The 26,340-nt window shown below is 34.7% G+C and overlaps 1 protein-coding gene across 1 annotated transcript; it reads left to right on the top strand.

Annotated features, from left to right (window-relative positions):
- The first annotated feature begins 227 nt into the window (after positions 1-227).
- PDC (phosducin) lies at positions 228-19,890 on the top strand. The gene is made up of 5 exons (XM_003767516.4): positions 228-532; positions 6,477-6,649; positions 14,910-14,994; positions 16,325-16,473; positions 19,060-19,890. Exons 3-5 carry the CDS (start codon positions 14,913-14,915, stop codon positions 19,585-19,587), a joined length of 759 nt encoding a protein of 252 aa, XP_003767564.1. The 5' UTR covers positions 228-532; positions 6,477-6,649; positions 14,910-14,912; the 3' UTR covers positions 19,588-19,890.
- Positions 19,891-26,340: the final 6,450 nt, after the last annotated feature.

The raw sequence follows: 26,340 nt of genomic DNA, 5'->3' as shown, positions 1-26,340 counted from the left end.
TTGAATTGCACATAAAAACTGCACATGATGGAGGGAAAAATAAAATAATAAAAATTCCTCATTTAATAGACAATCTCCTGTTTTGTTTTTCTGTGTACGCTCCAGTCTATAGATTTTTACTGTCATAATTTTTTAAAGTTATCTAAAAAACTAGTGGGAATTAGAGAACTAGGACAAAGCAGACATATCATGTGGAAGATCTTACATAACTAACCAGTGGTTAGTTCCTGGACAGGACAGACAATGCCTGACCAAAGGAAGGATGTGGGCAGATAAAGATATAGCTACCCTTAGTTCCTGATTGTACGAGAGCAAAACACTTTTGGAATCAGTCAAGTTTCTGGGGGAGGGGAATGAAGGAAGTAGACAAGCTAGAGTTAGAAAAAAATTATATCTTATTAAAAGGAAGAAATCCACCAACTTCAGAATAAAAACTCTGTGGCAGAAGAATTGCTGAAAACCATAATTCTACAAGCATCAGAATAACTGATCAGAAGAACAAAATGCACTATTGAAGAGAAGCATACAAGAGGTAAAGGAAAAACAATAAAAATATGAGTATTGAATTTATAAGAAATATTTATGAAATGTATACTGATATTTCTTCATTTTGTTTGATATTAGAAAAGTATAAATATACAAATATGCTTTTATAATAATTAGTATTCAAATGAAATTAGTTTATGAAGGCACTTTATAAATATTAAGTGTAAGATAAATACAAATTAATCACAAATTCTAAAAGTTGAAAAGGATTTGAGAGGCTAATTTATTCAACTAATCTCTCTACAGAAAGCCCCTTTCAATCATATTTCATAAATCTTCTTAGCTAACAATCTCCGATGAGAAGGAGACCTACTATTTCCAGGGATAGCCTTTTGAGGCATAATTCTAATTATTTAAAAGCTTCTTTTCCCCCTTAATTTGATACTAGATATTTTCAACTCAAGTTTATTACATTTCTTATTCTTTTATATAGTTCAGTGTTCACTCTTATCACAATCTTTTTGAAACCATTTCCCATCCCTGGATATAAATTATACCTTTCAAGTTTGCATAAATTGCAAATTTGATCATATAAATTTTTATTTATATCACTGACAAAAACATTTAATAATTTAGGGCAAACACAGATCCTGGGACACTCCACTGGAGACCTCTTTTAAAGTTGACATGGAACTATTAAGAGCTACTCTTTTGGATCCATCATCCTACTAACTCTATATTAACCTAATTTTATGATCATATAATCTCACATCTTTCCATATTCTCTACAAATATAATGAGATAATATTCTTGTCTCTATAAATCTTTATTTTGGTTGTACCAACCATGTTACTGTGATCTCCTTTCAATGTAGCATGGTGACCATGAGCTTCTTAAAATTTTTCCACTCATGACACTTTTTCATCCAAGAAATTTTTACACAACTCCTGGTATATAGGTATATAAAATAGGTATACATGTACTGATAATAAATCATAAATAAATTTATTTTTAAAATAATTCTTTGGTATACATGTGTTACCATTTATTAAAGATGAAAGTAAATTCACATTCTAATGAGAAGTATGTGCTTATTTATTTTTATATTAAAGAATCAAATCTTGGTGGAATATTTGATACCTTTTACTGTTGCCAAATTTTTCATGATCCCCACATTAAGTAACATATATAGTCTCAATCCAAGGTTTAAGAAGCTTTGGCCCAGACTTAAGAAATTGTTAATAATGCAGAATAAACTGAAAAAATATATGTGAATGAGACCATTTGTTAAACATTTACCAGCAAACATCTATATATACTTTATAAACATTTCTTGAGCTTAGCAAAAGTGCAGCAGGTGGCTCAGAAAACAAAGTCATCTTTAGACTGAAAGGCTGGTGACCAAAGGATGATGATGATGATGATGATGATGATGATAACAAAAACATTTAAAGTTTGAAAAAGTACTATATATCCATTATCTCCTTTGAGTCCTCCAACATGTAAAGATCATAGAAGAAATCTCAAAAGATCTCAAAGACCACCAACTAACCTCTTACTTTTACAGATGAAACAATTGAGTTTCTAAGAGGTAACAGGAAAAGTAGAAGTCAATGTTTATTGCAGAAATTCTTCCCCCATTCCAGATCAGATACTAGGACTTTGTCCTGCGACTATTGTTCAAGTAGCTCTCAAAAAACAACTACACAATAGAAAGAGGAAAAATATGAAAAATCATCCTGAATTGTCATAAAAAGAGGGGAGAAAAACCCTAATTTTAATAGTTTTACTGCCAAGAGATTGTTATTATCAATTTGCAAAAAAATAACATTTCTTCCCTCTGAGTAAGCTTAAAATATAAATCAAATACATTTAAACTCAAGCTATTAGTGAAGGTGAAATAATGGCTAGAATCTCTGGGATGTCCTTAATTATAACAGTAATTGCTTTTTTACTGATAAGAAAACGAAAAGAACTGCTAGAGATTTGTATTGAAACAGGTATAAATGAAGCTTCTTTTTGTTGAAGGGAAGACTACTTAAATTTTTCCTTATCATACAATTTCTTTGTGTTTGATTATTGAAATTCTTTTGAGAAAGCATTTATTTTTCTATTTCTGATTTTAGCTGCAGACCTAGAAATAATTTAAAAGTTTTTAATGTTTGAAAAAATGCTCTGGATTTATGTTCCAGTGGTTGGATGAATTAATGGCGTTATCAATATGCCTGTGTCCACTGCTACAGATCACAAGCTCTAGTTGTCTTCACTCATTATAAATTCATGATAAATAACTCCAGGTGGATAACCATTCCCTGTAATTCTTATCTCATTCTCCATTGTACTAACCTCATGCCCACTCCCTTCACTCCACACTCACATACACATACAATCTAAAAGGAGATTATATAGTATTCTATTTCATTGAGATCAAGGCTACCACAGATGATCTCATTCAGGTTACCTCTGTTCCTCAAACCTTCTTAATATCATTATTCTCTCTCCCTCTTCAAGGTCACTGAAGAGATATTCCAGCTACTCACTGGGTACAAGAACAATTGGTTAGCTTCATTAACTACCTATAAGATAGTTATCCATGCTGAATTTCTGTTTTTCTACTTATGTTGCTGTTTATGAGTAATTAACTTTACTTAGCTTTTATAGCCCTGTTCTAAAGATATCATTTCACAAGCCTCCTGCTCTCTTGTGTTTCCCTAAAGAACCTTAGAACAGACAGTTTCAGGGGTTGTCATGAAGATGCTGTTAACATTTTTTTTTCTACCCAGCCTTTCAAAACTTTCTCTGTCCATTGGGGCACCAATTCACCCTTCACACAGAGAATTGATTTTGACTACTATCATATATTTCCTTTTTTTTTCTTTTAATTGATTGGACTTGCCATCATCACAATAACTGAGAATCTGGGGCCTAAGATTATGCGAGATTGACTAGGTTAATGGTTCATAACAATAGCTAGCATTTATATATCAATTTCAGGTCTTCAGAGTGTTTCAGATTTATTATCTCATATGATCTCCATAAAAACCACATGACATAGGATGAATTATCATCCTATTTCACATATAAGGAAATTGAGGATGAGGGAGCCTAAATGATTTATCTAAAATCTCATAGCTCATAAGGCTAGGACAGGATTCAAATTCAGATCTTCCTGATTCCAAGTCCAGAATTCTCTCCTGATACAAGTCTGTTGTGTCTACTGATTAAGTAAAAAAGAAAAGTGAAGAAGTGAATAACATCTGAGTCCATTTACTTCCCTTTTTTTTTCTTTTCTTTCTTTTTGTTTCTTTGTTTAAAATGCAGTGGCTATTAATGGCCCAATCCCACTACTAATAAGCACGAAATATTTGATCTTTTCTGTTTCCAACCTAGGTTAATTCACCTCTTCTTAGTCAACTTGATGGATCCTTGCTCCCAGGGGGCTTGATACCTAATTGAGTTCAGATACTAAACAATCCAAATCCAGTGTATTTACAAAGATCCCAAGTTCACCCTCCCTAGTAGCAAGGATTACAGGCATGTGACGCTATTCCTGGCCCCAAACCACTGATCCTTCCATTAAACCTCAATTTATTTTCATAACTGGAAGTCCCTCATGTAATCATTTCTTGCAGTCTGATTTAAACCCAAGGCTTGACTGGCTTGTACAGGATAATTAATGCTTTCTTTCCCCCAAGACCTTACTAACAATCATCCTCCTTTTCTGATTCACCTTCACTCCTTCCATGATTATTGACTTTTTTGCCATCTGTCTAATAAATATATATAGGTTTCCCAACCTTATTAAAAATTTTTCCCTTGATCCTTTCATTCCATTTGTAATTCTCTATCACTTCTCTCCCTTTTACTTCTTTTCTTGAAAATAAATGTCAGAAGGCACCTCAGAGGTAATCTAATTAAACCAATATCCAATTATATCTTCTCCAAAACATCCCTGACAAGTGGTAATCCATCCTATACTCAAAGAACATCAATGAAAAGGAACCCAGGTAGGTGGGATGCTGTATAAACTTACAAACCAGGACCAAAAGGAGGACCAATTATGTCAGGAGTCAGGTGGACCAAAGATCAAATCCATCTTCCAATGCCTACTAGCTATGTGATGCTAGGAAAGATACGATCCCTGTTTACCCCAATTTCTTCAACTGTAAACTAAGGATAATTATAGACTCACTTCCCAGGATTGTTGTGAGCCTCAAATGAAATAAAATAATAGCCAATCACTTAGCCTGGTATAATATAATCATAGTTATTATGATGATGATGATTATGATTATAATTAGCTCCCAAAGTAGCAAATTCTTCTTTAAGATTGCTTTAATCAAGCTGAAATCTGCTTCCCTACAACTTCTGCTACCTATTCCTAGTTCTGTTGTCCGGAGATCAGGGGCACAAATCTCCTACATGTGAATATTTTGAGCTAAAAATCACTCTCATTTCTTCTTCTTCCTTCCAATCAAGCTAAACTCCATATGTCTTCTAGACATTATGCAAAATTCTACCTTCTAGGACCAAACAGAAAAAGTTTAATCCCTCTTCTACATAAAAATCCCAGGGTAAACATCCTCTTCATTTTTAGCAGATCAGCATTTTGTCTTCTACAGCATAATTCTTCTACTTAATTTAAATTAAAAATCAATCTATAAAAAAAAACTATCACTGGTTTAAAGGAAATAGCAGCCAGGGATGTGCTACAATTAGCATGAATCCATTGTAAATATTCAGTATGATAATTTACACTGAAAATTAACAAATGTTACAAATCAGAACTTGATTTGTTGGTTTGCTATTTGTCTAGTCTGAAGAAATTAATAAGAAAATGTTAATAATGCAGATTAAACAGAAGTATCTTGCCTACATTTTTTTTTTGAGATCTGATTGTTAAATATTTAACAGAATACCCCTGAATACCATTATGTCATCACGGAATTTGTGTTTAAGAAACATTTGGGGTCATCTAGTAAAATCTCTGACTAAGGAACATCTATCAATACCATTGACATTATGCCTGAATATTTTTGGGGATTAGAAACTCATTCTTTTGTAAAGAGGTCTCCTCACTTCTACCCATAGACTGTAGCCTCAATCCTCTGATAGAACAAATGTAAATTTGTTACAACTTCTGATTCTGAGTATATTGGTTTGGCATTAGTTTCTGAGTAAAAAAGACTCACAAACTTGTGCTTCCAATTGGTTGTCTTTCTAGTTTTTTTTTTTTTTTTCCCAAGTTTCAACTATAATTATATATGGTAGTAATTAAAATAGGAGATATGAAAATACTTTTTGTAATTAAAAAAAAAACCTAGGATTAAAATAAGATCATGTTTATGGATGTAATCTCCAATGAATGAAATGGTCCCCCTCCCTTCGCTGAAAGGGTAGGGTACCATACATGTGGAATGTTGCATATTGTCAAACATAGTGCAATGGTTAGTTTTATTATTCTGCCATCTCCATTTTAAAAAATATATTTATTCAATAAATGACTTGTTGCATAGAAAAGAGGAAGGGGAATATTTTGAAATCCAAATGACATATATTTAGAAATAAGTATAAAACAAGTTTAAAGATATCAAGATTAGATAATTTTAGGTGCTAGCTAAATTCAAAACATTATTATCATATCCAGTTGCTAAGTTTGCTAAGTTTCTTATACTCAGTATATATACTATCAAACCAATTAGAAAACAGAGATGATTTTCAGTTTTATGAGCTATATCATTTTTATAGGATTTCAAGTTGCTATGTATTTTTAAAAGAACACAAGAATAGGATGAAAAGCAATTTTTTTTTCCTAGTCACAGTTGTTGAATTTCTTGAGGGTGTTGCCAAGGGGTGATAGCTCCTTATAACTGATTCCTAACAGGAGATAGAAACAAATTTATGTTTACAAGAAGGCTGTAAGCTCTTTATTTCACTGACCTATTGCTAGTAAATATGGTTTGCTAATTCTCTTATGTCAATCCTATTAGCTCTTCAGAGCTATTTCTGCAAGGTCATCATCCAGGGACCTCAATCTGGCTTAGATCTATCCATGCGCCATAGGAATTCCATCAAAAAGAAATTTCCTTCAGCTGAACAGCATCCAAGCCACCAGTCGATCTATTTGCAACTTGAGACAGATAACTGAGCAGCAAGCCAACAGGTAAGTTGGGATTGGTTTTGGGGGTTTTTGTCAGGGGGTGACGTTAATGTGTTTTGTGATTTTTATATTACACACATTTATAGATTACACTCTCTTCATGAGAGGGTTATTGTGACAAAGTCAAGCAGTTAAATGAAACAAATTATAGACTGAGTGATTTATTGTCCTATAAGTTTTACTGCAAAAAAAATAAAAATAACAATAGCCCTATTCTACTACAAAGCTATTCTTGTACTCTTAAAGAATTACCTGGGACAATAAGGTATTAAATAACTTCATATATGGCATAATTAGTAAATTGAATAAAATGATAATTGAACCTCCTTACTCACTCCCAGTCTTATACTTTATATACTGTACTGGAAAGCAAATGCCTAATGTTTGTTTTGGCCACTAAAATGAACCTGTGTTAATCAGTCTCCTCTAGAATTAGAGCATCCCTTCAAAGACCTTTAGTAAGGCAATAGTTGAAGCTTTTGATTAAATTTTGAATAAAATTTGGAATTTTTGAGTTCTAAATTCATCAGTCTTTTCGGGCAGTGGGGGCAAAGAGAGGAAGAATTTAAGGAAGGGGAAATTGCCTACTCAGCAAATCATGATTTGAGATTAACTTCTAGGCATCAAAGGATGAAAAACTCCTTCCTAAGATTTTGTTTTATTTTTATTCATGTCTCAAACCCAATTCAATAGGAAAGAAAGAAAGAGAGAGAGAAAGAAAGAAAGAGAAAAAAGGAAGGAAGGAAGGAAAGGGGAGGGGAGGAAAGGGGAGGAGAGGAAAGGGGAGGGGAGGGAAGGGAAGGAAAGAGGAGGGGAAGGAAGAAGAGGGAAATAATAGGAAGGGAAGGAAAGAGGAGGGGAGGAAAGGGAAGGAAAGGGAAGGGGAGGAAAGGGAAGGAAAGGAGGAAAGGAGGAAAGGAAAAAGGAAAGGAGAGGAGAGGAAAAAGGAAAGGAGAGGAGAGGAAAAAGGAAAGAAGAGGAGAAGAAAAAGAAAAGGAGAGGAGAGAAAAAAAGGAGAGGAGAGGAAAAAGGAAAGGAGAGGAGAAGAAAAAGGAAAAGAGAGGAGAGAAGAGGAGAGAAAAGAAGAGGAGAGGATAGGAGAGGGGAGGAGAGGGGAGGAGAGGAGAGGAGAGGAAGAGGGAAGAAAGGAGGAAGGGAGGAAGGGAGGAAGGAGGTAGGGAGGGAGAAAGGAAAAATTTAAAAGAACTTAAGCGTTTATTATGTGCTAAGTTCTGCGTATACAAATAGTACAGTAAGACAATCCTTTCAAGGAACTCGCATGTTAATAGGGAAGACAATGCATATAGAAGAGTTTCAATGCAATGTCAAAGCAGATAGGATTGTCTCTTCTCTAATGACATTTCCACTAATAAAATCACATCAATTTCTGATGTTGAGCTATTTGACACTGTCAAAGAGTTTGATGACAAGAACTATCCTTTCTAGATTTTCAATAGCTGGGGATGTGATACCTGCGAAAATGACAGTGACAGGGATTGCTTCCTGGCATATTGTCTTCAGCTAGTGGATAGAAGGATTCCTATTTCAAAGGCTCTTGAATTCAGAATCCTAGACTAGCTATCTTCATCTAATTCTGAGGGGAAGTGACAAAAAGAAAAAGAAAGAAGAGGGGAAAAAAGGAAGAAAAGGAAGCGTTCTTCGGTGCTTTACAACAATAGCGGCACAAGATTAGCAGAGTGTGGCCAGATCAAAATGTAATTGGGAAATGTTTAACAAAATAAATAAACAAAACTAAATAATTAGCAAAAGAACCTGAAAAGGTGACACAAATAATATTAATTTTTTGGTTTTCTATGTCAATATGCAGACAAGAGGGATCCATTTCTATTTGATTTTGATGTCATTTTGTTTACCACATAACTTATCATGACAGGGAAAAAAATTACTGCTAGAAAATGTGAAAAAAATTAAACCATTTGTCAGATTATTCAAAACCAAAATGCAAAGCAGAATGATACAGTGGAAAGGAATTTGCCCTGATATCAATTCAAATCTCTATCTGGGATCTGGACAAATCATTTAACCCCCTCTGCCTCACTTTTGTCATCTGTAAAATGAATAGGTTGGAATGGATGACCTCTGAGATTCCTTTCAACTCTAAATCTATGATTTTATTAATTTCTATTGTAATCTGAAAGGAAAAACTTCCAAGCTTCTCTTAACATGCCTTGAATTAGATAAGAGATCTAACAGATTTCTTTTTCCACCTTCTTCCTTTGTATCTCTCAGAAATGACCATTACTTCATTTTATTAGACATGGATAACTAGCACTAAAATTTTCATTTTGGATTGTGAAAGTGCCTAAAGTAGGGTTCTTCCATTGTTTTGCAAGAGCTTGTTTTAATCTGCAGAATCAGCTTTTATTTATAACATCCTTTTTTAAAAACATGTGGTCACAGAAGGGTTGTACTTAAGAGTAAGCTACAACCCAGGAAAGGACCAATTTAATGTGTCAGAATCTACATGATACATTGCAAACAACAATCCATATTGCTTTGTCGTAATAGAATACCATATAGACTAGGAAAAAAGTGGTTTGTAGGCTGGGTACAAGCAATCTTTTCACCCATTCCATTCAGAAATTTCTATTGAATGGTATTTATGAGAATTTATTGTATTTAGATTTAATCTTTATTATGTGATTCAGCTTTTTAACTAAAAACTATATAAAGACCATTAAATATAGGGTGAAATTAAGTTCACAGCGACAATAACATAATATCAACAAAGTATTTCTGAGACATGAAGCTAATTTTAAAACTGCAGATACAATCGCTCTTAAATTTCCAAAGGAAATCTGCCATTTTTTCATTTCCTGCAGAAAGGCTATGAGGAAGGAAATCTTATGGTCATTGGTATGTCTTTTCTCTCATCTTCTCTCTAGGTCCCTGCCTGGCCACAATCCATTTGAACTTCTTGACTTCTCACTCAATTTCTAATTCTTTTGGTTAGAGGGAATACCACCAGATTTTACCGTCTGCTCTTACCACTCTACCCTCAAGACCCCCAGCATTGTGATCTGATATACTGTGTAAACAAAGACTCCTATTGTCCCCTCTTTTGTTGTTGGTCAGTTTTGTTACTTCATTGGAGTTTTCCTGGCAAAGATACTGGAGTGTCTGCCATTTCCTTCTCCAAAATGCCCCTTCTTAAGCCCTCCAAACCTTTCCATTAGCTCCACAACTGAATTTTTTTGTGTGTGTTATCTCCATTAAGTAAAATGCAGATGCCTTGAGAACAGGTATTGTTTAGATTTTTCTATTTTTATTCTCAGACCTTAGCATGATGCTTGGAACACAGCAAGTGTTTAACAAATGTTTTTCCATTGATCTATCCCTTCAATTTCTGGAAGTTTATTGCTTTTCCCCCAGAAAAAAAAGAAGTAAAACCAGGTTAACTAACCAAACAGGTGAATGGCTTTTTCAGTAGGCCTCTTCTGAGAGATTCTGTTTTTTCCAATGGGAAACAGTTCTTGCTAAGGGAGAGAGGAATGAGGGTTGTTATTAGTGTTGTGAAACCTAGGCTCAGTCTTGCTTTAATAGTTCTGTGACCTGGGGTAAAGTATTTAAAAAACTTCTCTAATTTTCAGTTTCCTCATTTGAAAAGTATAATGGTACTTATTTCATAGGGATATTGTGAGGATAGAATGAAATAATACTCATAAACTCCTTCATGAGACTTACATTTGTCAACTATAACTGTTAATAAGTTCCATTAGAATATTGCTCCTTGAAGACAAAGACTAATTTTCAATTTCTTTGTATTGTACCCAAGCTTTGGACACTTCAACAAGCATTTATTAAGGCATCTATTGTGTGCCAGGCACTGTGCTAAGCTCTAAGGATACAAAGAAAGACAAAAAATTAAAAACAACAAAAAAGGCTCTTCTCTCAAGCAGTTAATAGTTCAACAATGCTTGGTTCATAGTAATCACTTAATAAGTGCTTGTTGATTCATAATTATTTTTCATAATATTCTTTTGGCAGCCTAGGGTAGTAGTAGATAGAGCAGTTATTCTAATCTACATGTGCCTGGGCAACTTCTTAGGTCTAGTCATTTAAATCATGGATAGGTGACTATCTGATAGAAATCACAGGTCATGTGCATATTATTAGCCTTACTACTTTTATTAGTGATTACAAATAGGGCTTCAAATTGGAGCCCTCTCCCACCATAGAAATTATTAACAAAACTCCTCCCTCTATCTCCAACCAAAAGGTAGTAGAAACAGAATGTTCTCTTTTTGCCAGTTATATTTACTATATGGAAAGAGCCTTTATCTTGGATTAGAACAAAAGGGAAAGCTGACAAATATAAAATACAGAACAGTCATAAAATTGAACAAAATGATGAGCATACTTATGCTAAGATTTTGAAGATTTTGTGAATTACACAATAATTTAATTTATTAAGTGGCACCACGCTCTGTGCCCAGGACTGAAGACACTGCTAGAAAGCAATACAATACAGATTCTAAGGGGAATTTACTAGTCTTAGAGTGTTGCTTGAGACACTAAGGAATTAAGTGAATTGCCTAGAACGAAGTGGACATGGATATTAACCATTACTAATGACATTATGGGGCAAATATTCTAGATTTAAAAAGAAAATCTTGTCCAGAGCAAGCTATAGAGCTAACATATATATAGGGTGACCCCAAAATCTTAGCATAATTCACTAGACTTTTGTAACATCTTTTACAATATGAGTCAAAAGTGCTTTTGGATATGTTGTTTCATTTGATCATAGTCTATACTCATGGACCCTTTAATAGTATGGGGAAGCCTTTGGACTCCTCAGAATAATGATTTTTGCTAATATTCATAATCAAAAGAAATGCTAAATTTCAATTAGATATCAGAGAAAATAAAAATGTATTTTTCCCCCATTCAAATTCATGGATCTTCAGAAATCTACTGTTTGTAAACTCCAGGCTAAAATGTCTTGAGTGTAGAGACATCTTCACAAATACAAAGGTTACCCAATGAATGAATGTAGAATAATTGATGAATCACTGAATGAAAAAAATAAAACTAAAATCAGGACAAATGGTTTGATATTATAGATATTATATATATATATATATATATATATATATATATATATATATATGTATGTATGCAGTAATTTAGATGATTTAGCAATAGTAACAGAAAATAGATGATGACAAAGACAAGTACATCTCTCCTTTCCTGGAGTTGAGAAAAGCAAAACAATATAATTTTTTCCTTTATTTTTCTGTCCCTTCCTTGTTATATCCATGCTCTCTCCCCATCCCTATCCTCAACCTATGAACAGAGGTCAACATTATCCTTGTTTCAACTGGAATCGTTCTACAATGACTAGCTTTGTCTATATGACTTAAACCTTATCTTGAGGATTGTATTATATTCTCAGCAAGATGGTGTCTCAGTTGTTGGAGTTTTTTTTTTTTTTTTTTTGGTTTTTTGGTTGGTTTGTATTTTTTTTTAGCAGTAGTCAGTCTTCCTTTCTTTCACTGTGGATTTTCAACTTGGCAAAAGCAAAGACGCCAAACATTATTTCTCTTTCTTAGTTTTTGGTGACAAATAGTTTTCAGAGTTGCTTAAATACTATGTTTCTTGCATATAAGAGCATCTTGCTCTTTCAAAATTAAGGAGGAAGAAAAATCTCTAATATAAAGCTAAAAGATTCTAGGCACTAAATAGTTCTATAAAAGTTACCAGATAATCTACCATTTTAAATTTTTACTTATAACTTTTATTTTAATGTATTAAGTTACCCAGCAATTACTTTTGATGATGTTTCCCCCATTTACTTTCTAAGATAGTTAATAGTTACAGTGCTGTTAAAGAGTTGTTTATATTCTATAAAGTTGAGTTATTGCCATTTTTGTCCTCTACCTTCAATTATTTCTGAATTAATTTATAGCTCACTTCCTTTCTCATATTTCTAGCAGTAAAATTCATGAATACTATCTTTTTGTCTTTTCTTTTTCATAAAATAATAACTAATGTTTATATAATGCTTTAAAGTTTGCAAAATACTTTATTTATATTTCATCATTTTATTTTCTCATCACCTTATCTCACTCATACTGGAAGTATTATGATGGCCAGTCATGAACATGACCCCATTGCTGATTGGCACAGAAGCTTTGAATTTGCTCAATTTCCTGAGCTACTTCACCCCTTCCTTATGCAGCATATTGCATCCTGTTCCCAGTGGACGGCTATGTTGGTCCTAGACTTAGTATGAACATGCCTGATTGACTTTGGCCCTCCTAGAGCTCAGAACTCTAAAACTCCAATGTCTTTCAGCTTCAGGATCCACTAGTAGCAAAGCATACTGTTGTGTCCAGACTAGCTTTCTAGAGGACCTGGATACCAGCCCGAGTCCTTGGTCTTAAAGGAAGAATGAAGAGGCAGGACTCACGTGAATGGTCAAACATGGAGTCATATTAGCCTTATAAACCCTAATATCCTTACGTAACTATAGCACACTGCTCATACACCCAGAATATACTGAGCATATGGGACCACATGAGCAACTTGCTATTGTATGTAGTTTGCCAACTTGTATCACTCTTCCACCTGGTATCACTCTGCTTCAATCACAACACAGGTTGTCACCAGCCCCTGATTTCTCAGGAAGGCAGAGAACCCTTGGTGGAGATGGGGAGCCAAACTAGACATTGTCAGCAGATTTCCTCTGGGCTGAAGGATCTTATACCTCAACCAGAGTTCCCCCATCTGTGGCCCTCTATAGCATACAGATATATAATACCAAATTTGGCAATTTGCCTTTCTTAAAATATTCCAAACAAAATTTAAATGTTTCTTAATGTCAGGATCATTATGAAAATTCTATATTGCTGCCAGTTCCAATAATCTTGTGATAAAGAAAGATATCTACACCCAGAGAGAGGACTATGGAAACTGAGTGTGGATCACAACATAACATTCTCACTCTTTGTGCTGTTGTTCACTTTCTTTTTTTAATCTGATTTTTCTTGTGCAGCAAGAGAATTGTATGTTTATACATATTGGATTTAGCATATATTTTAACATGTTTAATTTATACTGGATTGACTGCCATCTAGGTGAGGGGAAGGAGGAAAAAATCTGAAACACAAGGCTATGCAAGGGTTAATGTTGTCAAATTATCCGTGCATATGTTTTGAAAATGAAAAAGCTTTATTTAAAAAAAAAAATATATATACTTTCCTTCCTTCCATCTGTATTGCACTATGGTATCCTCTAAATTTACTAGAGTGCAGATGTCTCTTCCATGTCTATGTTAAACACTACAATATTTTAGTTACAATATTAAGCTTGTTTACTTTTTTAAAAAATAGCTGTTCCATCTTCTCTGATATCAGGCTCAGTTGACATTTTATGTGTTATAGAGAGTACTATGGAAAGTAGGCTTGCCTATACCAGTATTTTCTTTCAATATAATTTTTAGTTTCCAGTTTGTTTGGGGTTGAGAAATGAAATAACCAACCCCATTAAAATACATGCAAAGTAAAAGTTTATAGTCCCTATACAAAAAGTAAAACATAGACGTTCTCTTTAATACAAGAATTCTGGAATCTTTATTTTCATTTCTCAAAGTCAAAGTCTCCCTGTCTCTGTCTCACCTCTCTTCTGTCTCTGTCTCTCTGTCTCTGTCTCTCTCTGTGTCTCTTTCTCTCTGTCTCTGTCTGTCTCTCATCTCTCTCTCTCTCTCTCTCTCTCTCTCTCTCTCTCTCTCTCTCTCTCTCTCTCTCTCATTCCTACCTGATTCTCAGCTGTGTTCTAGACGACTAGCAACTTTGCAAGAAAACTGAAGTATTGACAGGGAAAGTATTAGCCTATTTGTGTTATCTAGGTAGTGTTCACTGATAGAGTATCTTTTTCTAGTTTTGATAGAAAAGCTGGATCCAGGCCACAATCCAGGCAAAAACCTCCCCACGTATGTCAGTGTTTTAATTCTCTACAATCGAAATAGCCATAAAGTAACAGCTTTACACAATAATGTTACAAAGTAATAAACAATGTTCACAAAGTACATGGCCCAAAAGGGGAAAACTACTTTGAAATGGATGTGGATTAAAACACTTTCCATTTAATCATGTGTATAAATGCTTAACATCCTATCACAGATGACACACATTAGTCTACCATCAAATTTTAGGAATAGTAGGAAATTATACTATTCAACTATATATTCTAGACCCAGCTAGCACTCATATATTTGTTGTCTTTGCTGACCATGCAGATTATGTCAAACCCTGATGCAAAAATGGAAGAAAGTCAAAGCCTCAACCTGGAAGAGGATTTTGAAGGACAGGCTACGCATACAGGTAAAAAAAAACACACTAAGCAAAATATTCCCTTATTTAGTTGAAAACAAATATGAAACCCTACATTAAATTACCTTTCTAGAGTTGGGATTTATTTCTTTTTCTAGATTTCACAGAATGTATAACGGTTTCATTTTCTACTCCTGTGTCCTCTTATAATTTACTCTGGCACCTACCTAAATATTACCTTTACAAGTAGCATACATTTATTAAGCACCTACTATAGGAAGAACACTATACTTAAGTCCTGAGAATTATAAAAAAAATTTTTTTTTCCTTATTTAGTATTTTATTTTTCCCTAGTTATATGTAAAACAATTTTAAAACTTGCTTTAAAACTTTGAGTTCTAGATTCTTTCCCTTCCTCCTTCCCCACAACTTCTTATTGAGAAGGTACATATGAAGTCAAAACATTTCCATAAAAATCATGTTGTGAAAGAAAATATAGGCTACAACCCCAAAAAACTCAAGAAAAAAAAAGTTTAAAAAAGTATGCTTCAATCTGTATTCAGACATAATCAGTTCTTTTTCATAGATGGCATTCTTCACTATAAGTCCTTCAGGGTTGTCCTGAATTACTGCATTATTGAGAAGAGTTAGGTCATTCACAGATGCTGTTACTTTGTACTTAGTATATTTCACTTTGCATCAGCTCATGGAAGTCTTCCAGGTCTTTCTGAGAGCATCTTGCTCATCATTTCTCACAGCACAATAGTATTCCAGTTGATAAAAACAAACAAACAAAAAAAAAACCCAAAATATAACTTCTATTTTCAAGAAGCATACCAGAGGAATGCTGTCAAAATAACCACAGTGATAAATGCATAAAATTAACACAGAAAAAAAAAAAAGAAAAATAAGAGAAAATGCTATTTGAGGTCAGAGAGGGAAGATCTAGATGAGAGAAGACTTTTTGAAACATAACATTTATATTGACTTTTAAAGTTTAAATATGAGTTCAATAGTTAAAGAAGGGGAAGAGTACAATACTAACAAATCCTTTAATTCTAATTCCTATAATTCTAATCTGGCCATTATATAATAGTGATTTTTAAATATCCTTTTATTGATAATGTTGATAATGTACATAACACCTATTCATAATGCAAAGACTTTTGGATGATTCTGTGCCAAAAACCTATATAACATGCTTATAACAGGAGGGCGTTTTTATTATCAGGACAATCAGAGACACCCAGCCCAAGCAAGTCTCTAGTTTCACCAACAGGAGAAGACAAGTCTATTTCTATGACAACATATATAAACTTCAGAAGTGTAAGCTGCCCTTCTGCTAGTCTAAAGAGCAAATGACAAATTTCTTTTATTCCAGGTCCCAAAGGAGTTATCAATGATTGGAGAAAATTTAAGTTAGAAAGTGAAGATAGTGATTCCATCCCATCTAGCAAGAAGGAAATTCTCAGACAAATGTCTTCTCCTCAGTATCGAGATGATAACACAAAACAAAAATTCAGCAGAAAGGTAGGAAGAAGAGATGATATAATTTTTACCAGAAAAGGTAAGTACAAATCATATAAATGAGTTGGATTGAATTCAGCTCCCCAATGAATGGACTCGGGGATTTTAAAAACCTTTATGACATCCAATTATGGCATTGTCTGAATCCTAATACAGTTTAGTTGGCTAATGTTTTTGTTTTGCTGTCTTAGAGATATTATCCTGAACAAATACACAGTGTCTGTAGCTATGTATTTGGCTCTCTTGAAACAACTAAGATTAGCAAAAAGAAGACATGATTAGGGGTTGAAAAGCTTCATTTCAGGTTCATGTTCTCTCACTGACTTAATGAGACATTATGACTTTGAAGAAGTACCTTTCTCTGCTTCAGTTTTCCTCTCTATAGAAGAATAATAAAAACTTCTTCTCTATCTACTTAACAAAGTTGTGAGGATTTGAAAGATACTCATGGAAGTACCTTGATAAATGAAAAGTGATATGTAAAAGATTTGGATTCTGCAGAATGACAGTCCTTTGTGGGCAAGGACTGTTTTCATTTTGTACTAGTATTCACAAGCACTAGCCCCTTGCTTTACATGAAGTAGGGGCTTCCTAAATGTTCATTAAAATGGATTAGATTAGGTGGGATTTTTTTGAGATCAATACATGAAACTTTGGAAAATTGCTTCAATAGAAAAATACAGATATAGGAAATGGAAGCACAGGTCAAATGCCAGCACTCAATTTAAATCTGGAAGGTCATCATTTCACCTAATCTCCTTATATTATAGAAAAAGAAACTGAGGCACAAAGAGATTAAATGATTTGCCCAAGATCACACAGCTAGCAAGTAGCACAAGCTTGAATTTGAAATCCACATTCACTATAGTACAGGGTGAGAAGGGAGCATGGGATTTGGAATATGAGTACCTGAATTTGAACCTGGGCTCTGCTAACTAATTTTAGGCAAGTAACATCTCTTTCTATAGCCTCAGTTTTCTCATTTGTAAAACAAGGGGCTTAGATAAAATGACCTCTAAGACCTCTTCAGATTCTAGAGTTCCATGATTCTAAATGCTTTACTTTGTGCTAAGTACTGGAGAAAGAAGAATAAAAACAAACAAACAAAAATTAGTTCTTTCAGAAGCAGCTAAGGTGGTTCAATGAATAAGAGTGCTAGGTCTGGAGTTAGGAAAATCTGAGTTCAAATATGGCCACACAAGCTAGCTGTGTGACCTCAGGAAACTCATTTAATAATTCTCTGTCTCACTTTTTTCAACTGTAAAATGGGATAATAACATTAGCTTCAGGTTTCAGTGAAGATCAAAGGAAATATTTATAAAGTGCTTAGCATAGGGCCTGGCACACAATAAATGCTTAACAAATTCTTCCTTCCTTCCTTCCTTCCTTCCTTTCTTTCTTCCTTCCTTCCTTCCTTCCTTCTTTCCTTCCTTCCTTCCTTCCTTCCTTCCTTCCTTCCTTCCTTCTTTCCTTCCTTCCTTCCTTCCTTCCTTCCTTCCTTCTTTCCTTCCTTCCTTCCTTCCTCCCACCTTTCCTCCCTCCCTCCCTTCCTTCCTTCCTTCCTCCTACCTTTCCTTCCTTCCTTCCTCCCACCTTTCCTTCCTTCCTTCCTTCCTTCCTTCCTTCCTTCCTTCTTTCCTTCCTTCCTTCCTTCCTTCCTTCCTTCTTCTTCTTTGCTTCCTTCCTTCCTTCCTTCCCCAAAGTTTCCCATTCTAATGGATCCAGTCCACTGAATTATCATGAACATCTTATTGCAGTCTCACCATTGCACAAGTGGAAAAACAGAAACAACAAAATAAATTCAAAATCAATTGCCCTTGCCACTACCACATCACCCTTCAGTCAATCAATCAACAAGTGGTTACTATGTGCCAAGTGCCATGATAGATACTGGGAATATAAATACAAAAAAAAAAAAAAAAAGAAAAAAAGAAACAATCCCTATTCATAAGAAATATGTGTGTGTATATGTATGTGTGTGTGTGTGTATATACAGACACTTGTGTATATATATATATATGTTTACTTATATGTATATATGGAATAGGATTTAATACAATAAGGTGGTTAGGAAGGGAAGGCACTAGTAATTAGAGGAATCAAGAAAGGTTTAATGTACAATGTGGTGCTTCAGCTAAGACTAAAAGCAAAAGAATCTTTCCTTGAGGCAGAGCTGAGTAGGAAGTAAATTCCACTTATGGATCAGGGCAAAGATACATAAATGAAAGAGAGTGTTATTCATGAGGGGCAGTTTGCCTGGGTTGCCCTTTGTGGCAGTCAAAGTAATACTGATGAGCCTGGAAAGATTGGTTGAGGCCAGATTGTGAAAGTCTTTAAAAGCTAAACCAAGTAATTTATATTTTATTCCAGAGGAAATCGAGAGTCATCTATTCTTTTTCAAATTGCCCCCCACCTCAATATAAAAATCCTCATTATCCTAGCAATTCTATCCACCATTGTAGGGGGTTGAGGTAGCCTTAACCAAACTCACCTACGAAAAATTCTAGCCTACTCCTCCATTGCTCACTGGAATTGACTGAGTAGGGGAGTGACATGGTCAGATGTGGGGTTTTTTGTTTGTTTTCACAGATGAGTGTGCAAGAATATGAACTCATCCACCAGGACAAAGAGGACGAGAAATGTCTCCGTAAATACCGCAAACAATGCATGCAAGACATGCACCAGAAGCTAAGCTTTGGACCCAGGTATGGGTTTGTAATTGAGCTGGAGAGTGGCGAGCAGTTCTTGGAGGCCATTGAGAAGGAACAGAAAATAACTACTGTCATTGTTCACATCTATGAGGATGATATCAAGGGCTGTGAGGCCCTGAACAACAGCTTAAATTGCCTTGCTGTAGAATATTCTATGGTAAAATTTTGTAAAATCAAAGCTTCTAACACAGGTGCTGGGGACCGCTTCTCCTCAGATGTGCTTCCAACATTGCTGGTCTACAAAGGTGGGGAGCTTATCAGTAATTTCATTAGTGTCACTGAGCAGTTTGCTGAAGATTTTTTTGCTGTGGATATTGAGTGCTTTCTTAATGAGTATGGGTTACTTCCTGAAAGAGAAATTCATGCACTGGAGCAGGCTACCATGGAAGATGAAGATATTGAATAATTTGAGGTATAATATTTCAATATCTCAAATTTCTCCTGTTTGAATTGCAAAGAGATCTTTTTTCCTTTATTCTTTTTTTTTTTTTTGGTTTAGAAAAAATCTGCAAATGGCAATTCCTAACTGTAACATGTAAAAACCTAACACAATAAGTAAATTCCTGGATTATGTGGATTTCTTAGCTTTGAACATGTCAGCTTTATTTTCAAGTCAATATTACCCCTTTACTATATGTTAGGATATAGCCTTCAGCAATGTTATAGATAAAAAGAGAACTAATGATATCTTGACATTTTGAACAAAATCTATTTTCCTTTTCTGAATTAAAAAGTCTCTGCCTTTTCTCCTTTTGTTTTGTCCTGAGGATTACTGTTTGAGAATTAAATATATTGTGATTATGTAATACTAATAAAGCTTCAAGAGTAAATTTTTTTCTTTGTGAAATCCATTTCTTCTCACTTATTACATTTTGCAAGATCCTGGAGAGTGGGGGGTGAGGGGTGGGGGAGAAATGAGAAGTTCCCAAAATGTGATTCAAAATGTATGCTATATGTCAAGAAAAAAAAAATAACTGGTACAATTGATTCATCTAATCTTTGCTGCCTCTCCAAAATATGTACTTTATATATCTTCCATAATTATTTGTTTACAGGTTGTGTTCTTCCCCACTCCCAGTAGATTTTAAGTTCCTTAAAAGCAGGGGCTGTTTTTATCCTTGTATTACTAGAATCAAGCTTAGTGTCTAACATATGGTAGTTGATTAAAAATGCTAACTGAATTAAGTTGAGAAGACAAAGTGTACTCCTGAGCTAAACTCCTTCATCTGCAAAATGAAAATAATAAAACTAGTAATACCTATATGCTTATAGGATTATAGATTTGGAGCCAAAAGGGATCTCCAGAGGAAATGGTACATATCCCTCCCACCCTCCACTCCCGATTTTATAGTTGGAAAATGAAAAACAGAAAAATTATGAAATTCAGGATCACAGAGCTACAGAATATGAATCCAAGTCTTTACTCCAGGTTGAGGTCCTTATTCAGTATGTCATGTTACCTTAGAAGATTCCTGGAAAGATCAAATGAGATAATGTGCAATAAAGTGCTATGTGAATTTCAGTAACAACAAAAATGCTAAGCTTATCTGTATTTTTAATGTACCAGTCAAAACTGCTAATGGCTCCAAGGACACTAGGCCCTTCCCCCTTCTCTCAAGGACCCTTAAGCTCTGTATCCATTCACAGGGTCTGATGAATTTAAGGGTCCCTCTTCTTAAGGAATGGGATCTTTTCTTTCAACTTTCTGTTTCTTTTTCCCCTCTCCTCAGAGCCCAAAGGAAAATCACTTGAAATTTAGATTTGGGCATGTAAAATGTAACTCTAAAACAAGTGAATAGAGGCAGCTAGGTGGCACCGTGGATAGAGCACCAGCCCTAAAGTCATGAGGACCTGAGTTCAAATATGATCTGAGACTCTTAAAACGTCTTGGCTGTGTGACCCTGGACAAGTCACTTAACCCCAATTGCTTCAGAAAAAAAAAGAATAAAAAATACTCAACTTAAGATGTAAATCACATATAGAACAACTATTTCCTTCACACACACACACACACACACACACACACACATACACACACACAATGCCAAGGACTCACAAATGCATATTAACAAAAAATTAAATAATTACGAAGGAATTTAGAGGTAAGTATTTAAAACATCAAAGCATGAGCTAGTTTATGAGAATGCTGAAAGAAGCCAAGTCACTATCACCTTGGCGCTTCATTATCCAAACACTTCCAGATCCATGTCTTCTGGCAATTCAGGGTGAGGTCTCCAGTTAGTGGTTATCTCTAGGAATCATCTAAGTAGCTACAAGAGATCCTTTCAAAGTATAGCCAACCCCACCTCAGGAACCCAGGAGCAATCAGATTCAAGGTAGACACTCATCTCTCAGTAACAATGTTATGTTCAGGGAAAAAAAACACATAGCAGAGTAGGCAACCAGGCCCATATTCATCTAGCAGAACCTTTGCTCCAGTTGGTAAGTGAAAGCAATGCTCAACTTTTCCTTCCCCACCCAAAAGGAGATGCCAGAGAGAAAGTTATTTGCTAGGAGAACTGGAGAGAAAGAGCCACCAAAAGGTAAAATCATTCTTTTTAAAGTCTGTTGCACAAGTGGCTCCTCACTCAGTACTCAGTCCTGCCATGCTGCCATCATGGAAGTCAATGATTTTCATGTCATCCCAAAGTGCTGCTGCTTATGTTCCAAGAAATTGCTAGAGGAGTTCAATAAATGCTTTGTGGAATAGAAAGATCAGGGAGGGAATTCCCCTAGTTACACCCATTACACATTTTTTGGTCCATATTTCGTTTGAACCTGTGATCTTATTAGCATAGGGAACTCCCCAAGAATTTCCTCAATCACTTAAAGAGCTGCCTGGAGCAGTGGTTCAGAGCATCTTATTACTCGTTATTAGTGAAATTTACCTGCTCTATGAACCAGATAAAATGCATACTGTGTAGGCCAGTGGATTTGGGGAATTTTCGGTTTTATCTGTTTTTTTGCTGTAAATCTATGTGGTTTGTGGTGTTCCACTCTACCTCTACTTCTGCTACCTGCTTCCTGCTGCCTCAAGAAAATTAATTCTATAACCTATCTATCGTTTACCTTCCCCCGCTTCTCAACAGAAAACTTCTATTTCCAATGTTGCTCAATTCAAATTAAAAACAATTTTTTTTTTAGTTCCAGTTACATGGGAAACACTACAAAAAGTCCTGGAGCTCCAACAATGAAAAGCAACATAGTTCCTGCCCTCAAGAAGCTTACGATTTAATTAAAGGATATAACAGGCACAAAAATAAGTTGATATAAAGTAGAAAATGATGAGTCAAGAAGAGATTTCATGAAATGCTCTAAGTAGATTTGAGGGGAGCAAGTCTATTCTTTATAGTCCTTTGCTACAAAACAAAGGTCAACATTACAATTTTTAAAAATTTAGATGATTATATCTGTAGTTTAAAGTTTAAACAAATAGTCATAAAGTCATATACAAAAATATGAACTCAATCACTTGTTGGGATACAACTAGGACGACACAGAAGAAAGAAATGTGAGCTTCCTCCTATTTAGGCTATTCTCACCTTTTTAAGAGAAGGGAAAGAAAATAAGGTTTGTGTTGGAAAGGCAGAGAGCCAGAGATTCAGGCTATAGTTGAAGTAAAAGGAAGGATTTTAGTTAAACTTGTAACAAGCAAGACTAAACTAAGAGCTCCAAGTCTCTGCCTGCCCCATGTTTTCCTAGAACCTGCACATATATCTGACAGGGCTTCAAATGTTGGAATCAGTATTGACAGCTCTTACTCTAAAAAGAGGAAGAAAAGAGAGAAGGGGAAAATTATATCCTCTCCCTATTTTCTGTTCTCTCCCTACCTTTTAAAATCCCTCAGATTTTAACAAGAACTTATTTCCCTCTTTTCACTCACTCAGTAAACTTTTCACCCTGGGTCCCTTTCAGAAAGAACACCATATAAACTTTAGAATTCTGCCCCTCCCAATTTATTCCATTAACATTTTGGGGTTTTGTTCCTTTTTCCCTGAGCTAAGACATCAGATCACCACATACATAAGATTGCACCATTCATCAATGTCTGAAAACTTCTTAGATGACATTAGATAAGAATAAGGAAGCTATCAATCAACAAAATTCATTGAACCTGTACCATGTGCCAAATAAGAGGGATACATTTTCCCTGCTTGCTAGGAGCTTCCATTACTATAAGCAAATACAGCATACACAGTAGAGTGAAGGATGGGAAAGATACTTTTGGTCTAAATAGACATTGAACTTCTTAGGGCAAGCAGATTGTCACAGCTTATCCAGTAGTCAGGGTAATGAATGGTGTTGGTTTAATTATTATTTCCAGACCTAGAGTAAAAGCTAAAACTGCAGAGGTCGGGGCAGGACTGATGACAAAGTCATTTTTAGTAAATGGCTGTATGGGATATAAACAAACAGTCAGTCAGTAAATAAACATTTATTGAAACAGCCAGTCAGTCAATAAACATTTATTAAGTACTTATAAAAAGGCAGGCACCATACTAAGCATTACAGATATAAATATAAAAAGAAATACTGTACCTGCCTTGCCTTCAAGGAGCTTACTTTCCTCAAATCTAATTGAGGAAAACAATACACAAAAAACTAAAAAACATTTCTATATTCATCATGCTGCAGAAAAATCAGATCAAAAGGGAGAAAAGAAAACACAAGGAAAAAAAAAGCAAACAACAACAAAAGGTGAAAATACTCTGCTTTGATCCAGATTCAGTCTCCATACTTCTCTGGATGTGGATGGCTACTTCCATCATAAGTCTATTGGTATTGTCTTGAATCACCACATTATTGAAAGAAGCCAAGTCCATCAGTTAGTTGATCTTCACATAATCTTGTTGTTGCTTGTGTTCATTGTTCTCTTAGATCTACTTATTTCATTTGGCATTTTTCATAATTTTGCATCATTTCTCATGGAACAATTACAATTATATTCCATAACATTCATATACCATAACTTATTCGGTCACTTCCCAATTGATTGACATTCATTCAATTTCCAATTCATCACAATAAAGAGGACTGCTGCAAACATTTTTGCACATGTGCGTCCTTTTCCTTTTTTTATGATCTCTTTGGGATAAAGGCCCATTAGAGACACTGCTGGATCAAAGGGTATGCAGTTTTATGGCCCTTTAGGCATCATAGTTTCAAATTGCTCTCCAGAACAGTTGGATCAATTCACAACTCCACCAACAATGTGGTGTCCCAATTTTCCCATATCCCTTCCAACATTCATTATTATCTTTTCCAGTTATCTTAGCCAATCTGTTAAGAGTGAGGTGGAACCACAAAGTTTTTTTTTAACTTACATTTCTCTAATCAACAGCTAACTAGAATATTTTTTATGACTATAGATGGCTTTAATCTTTTCATCTGAAAAATATCTGTTCATATCTCTTATCTAATGGCATCTAAGAAGTTTATCAGTTGGGAAAGGGAGCTAGGTTATGAATGCCACTGAAAGCCTTTGAAAATGAAAGGATTTTTTATTTGATCCTGAAGGTGACACTGGGTTTTAATAGGGAGATCACCAAGTGAAGTAGTATAAAGAAGAGAAAAAGGCTAAAGATAAAGCCCAGAGTTCTTATTAACAACAAAAATGATCATAAAAATAAACAGCAGGTTTTGAGATTATTCATAATCCAACCTCCAGTTGTAGGAGAAAGCTAATCTTTGGCTTGGCTCTAGTTCTAAATGAGTGGAGAAAAACATTTAAATAAAAAGAAAAGTCATGTAAACACATCAGTGAAGTATTATACTTGAAATACAGTAATACGAGCTGAGCTATGTTTGACTACACTATCAGAATTAATGATTATAATTTTGCAGCACAGTAACACAATGCAGATCCATACATAAGGACCAAAAGCAAGAAAATTGTCTTTTTGCAGGAAGGTAGGGGATGAGAGGGTGAGGACAGGGAACAGGAGGAGAAGAACAATATTAATAAACATAGAATTTAGAAAGGTTCTCATTCAAGACAGCTTTTGTCTTGCAAGAAGAAATAAGCCACCACTAATCTAAAAGACAGACCAAACAAGCTTAAGCAAGATTACTCCAAGCAATGTCTTTAACCCATAATTGTCAAAACAAAAGTAACTAGGTGGCACCAATACTCAGTCCTTATTATGATAGCAACCACATTCAAAATAAGCAGCTGGTGACTCATGGAAGCCAGAATGAAGCTTTGATCCCAATACTCAGCAGGAAAGAACTGAACAAAAGGCAGGATTTGACTCAAATAACTTAAGTTCACTGCTTGCAAAAATCCTGGATAATAAAACTACTTCATTTAAGCATTCTTTCTGCAATGTTCATGGTGAGGAAATATTTTTGCCTCAAAGAAATAACATTTTAAATCGAGAACAGATTATAGTCTTTGGCCTCAGTTTTCCCATCTGTAAAGTGGAGAGTTTGTCTAAATTGTCCAAAGCCCTATCTAGCTCTACCATTCTGTGATCTCCTCCATTTGACATATGATTTCCTTTACTAGTGAAGATATGCATTTACTCTGCAAATTATCCTCTTAAAGAAAGCAATGGCAGGTTAAGTGGGTTGACTAAGATTACATAACCAGTATGTGTCAGAAGTATTATCTGAAGAAAAAGAATGGATGCCCAGCAATTGGGGAATGGCTGGACAAGTTGTGGTATATGAAGGTAATGGAATAATATAGTTCTGTAAAAAAAGCTGACTTTAGAAAGAACTGGAAAAGTTCACATGAACTGATGCCGAGCAAAACAAGCAGAACCAAGAATACATTGTATACAATAAGAGTAAGAATGTGCAATGATCACCTATAAAAGACTTGATTCTTCTCAGTGGTTCAGAGATCCAAAGCAATCCCAATAGACATTGGATAGAAAATGCCATCTATATCCACAAAAAGAAATAAGGAAACTGGATGTAAATCAATATGTTATGTTCACTTCTTTTTTCTGTATTTTTTTCTCTTCCATGGTTTTTCCCTTTTGCTTGATTTTCCTCTCCTACCATAATTCATAAAGCAATGTGTATTAAAAATTAATTTTTTAAAAAAGTATTACTTGAACTCAGGTCTTTAGGATTCTAGAGCCATCGTTTATATTCACTTTTTAAATGCCTTTCTATATTATAGAGGGTAGTGTCAAAATGAGAACTACAA

The sequence above is a fragment of the Sarcophilus harrisii genome, chromosome 4 (genome assembly GCF_902635505.1).
Source record: "Sarcophilus harrisii chromosome 4, mSarHar1.11, whole genome shotgun sequence".
Taxonomy (NCBI): Eukaryota; Metazoa; Chordata; class Mammalia; order Dasyuromorphia; family Dasyuridae; genus Sarcophilus; species Sarcophilus harrisii.
The sequence above is the reverse complement of the archived record's forward strand: the minus strand, read 5'-3'. Positions and strand labels throughout refer to the sequence as shown.

What these genes read in the sequence shown, in the direction of transcription:
- PDC (XM_003767516.4), top strand. Translation starts at nt 14,913, where the DNA reads ATGTCAAACCCTGATGCAAAAATGGAAGAAAGTCAAAGCCTCAACCTG. An exon ending in AGGACAGGCTACGCATACAG is followed by an intron (nt 14,995 to 16,324) that starts GTAAAAAAAAAC and finishes CTTTTATTCCAG; the next exon opens with GTCCCAAAGGAGTTATCAAT. An exon ending in AACAAAAATTCAGCAGAAAG is followed by an intron (nt 16,474 to 19,059) that starts GTAGGAAGAAGA and finishes TTGTTTTCACAG; the next exon opens with ATGAGTGTGCAAGAATATGA.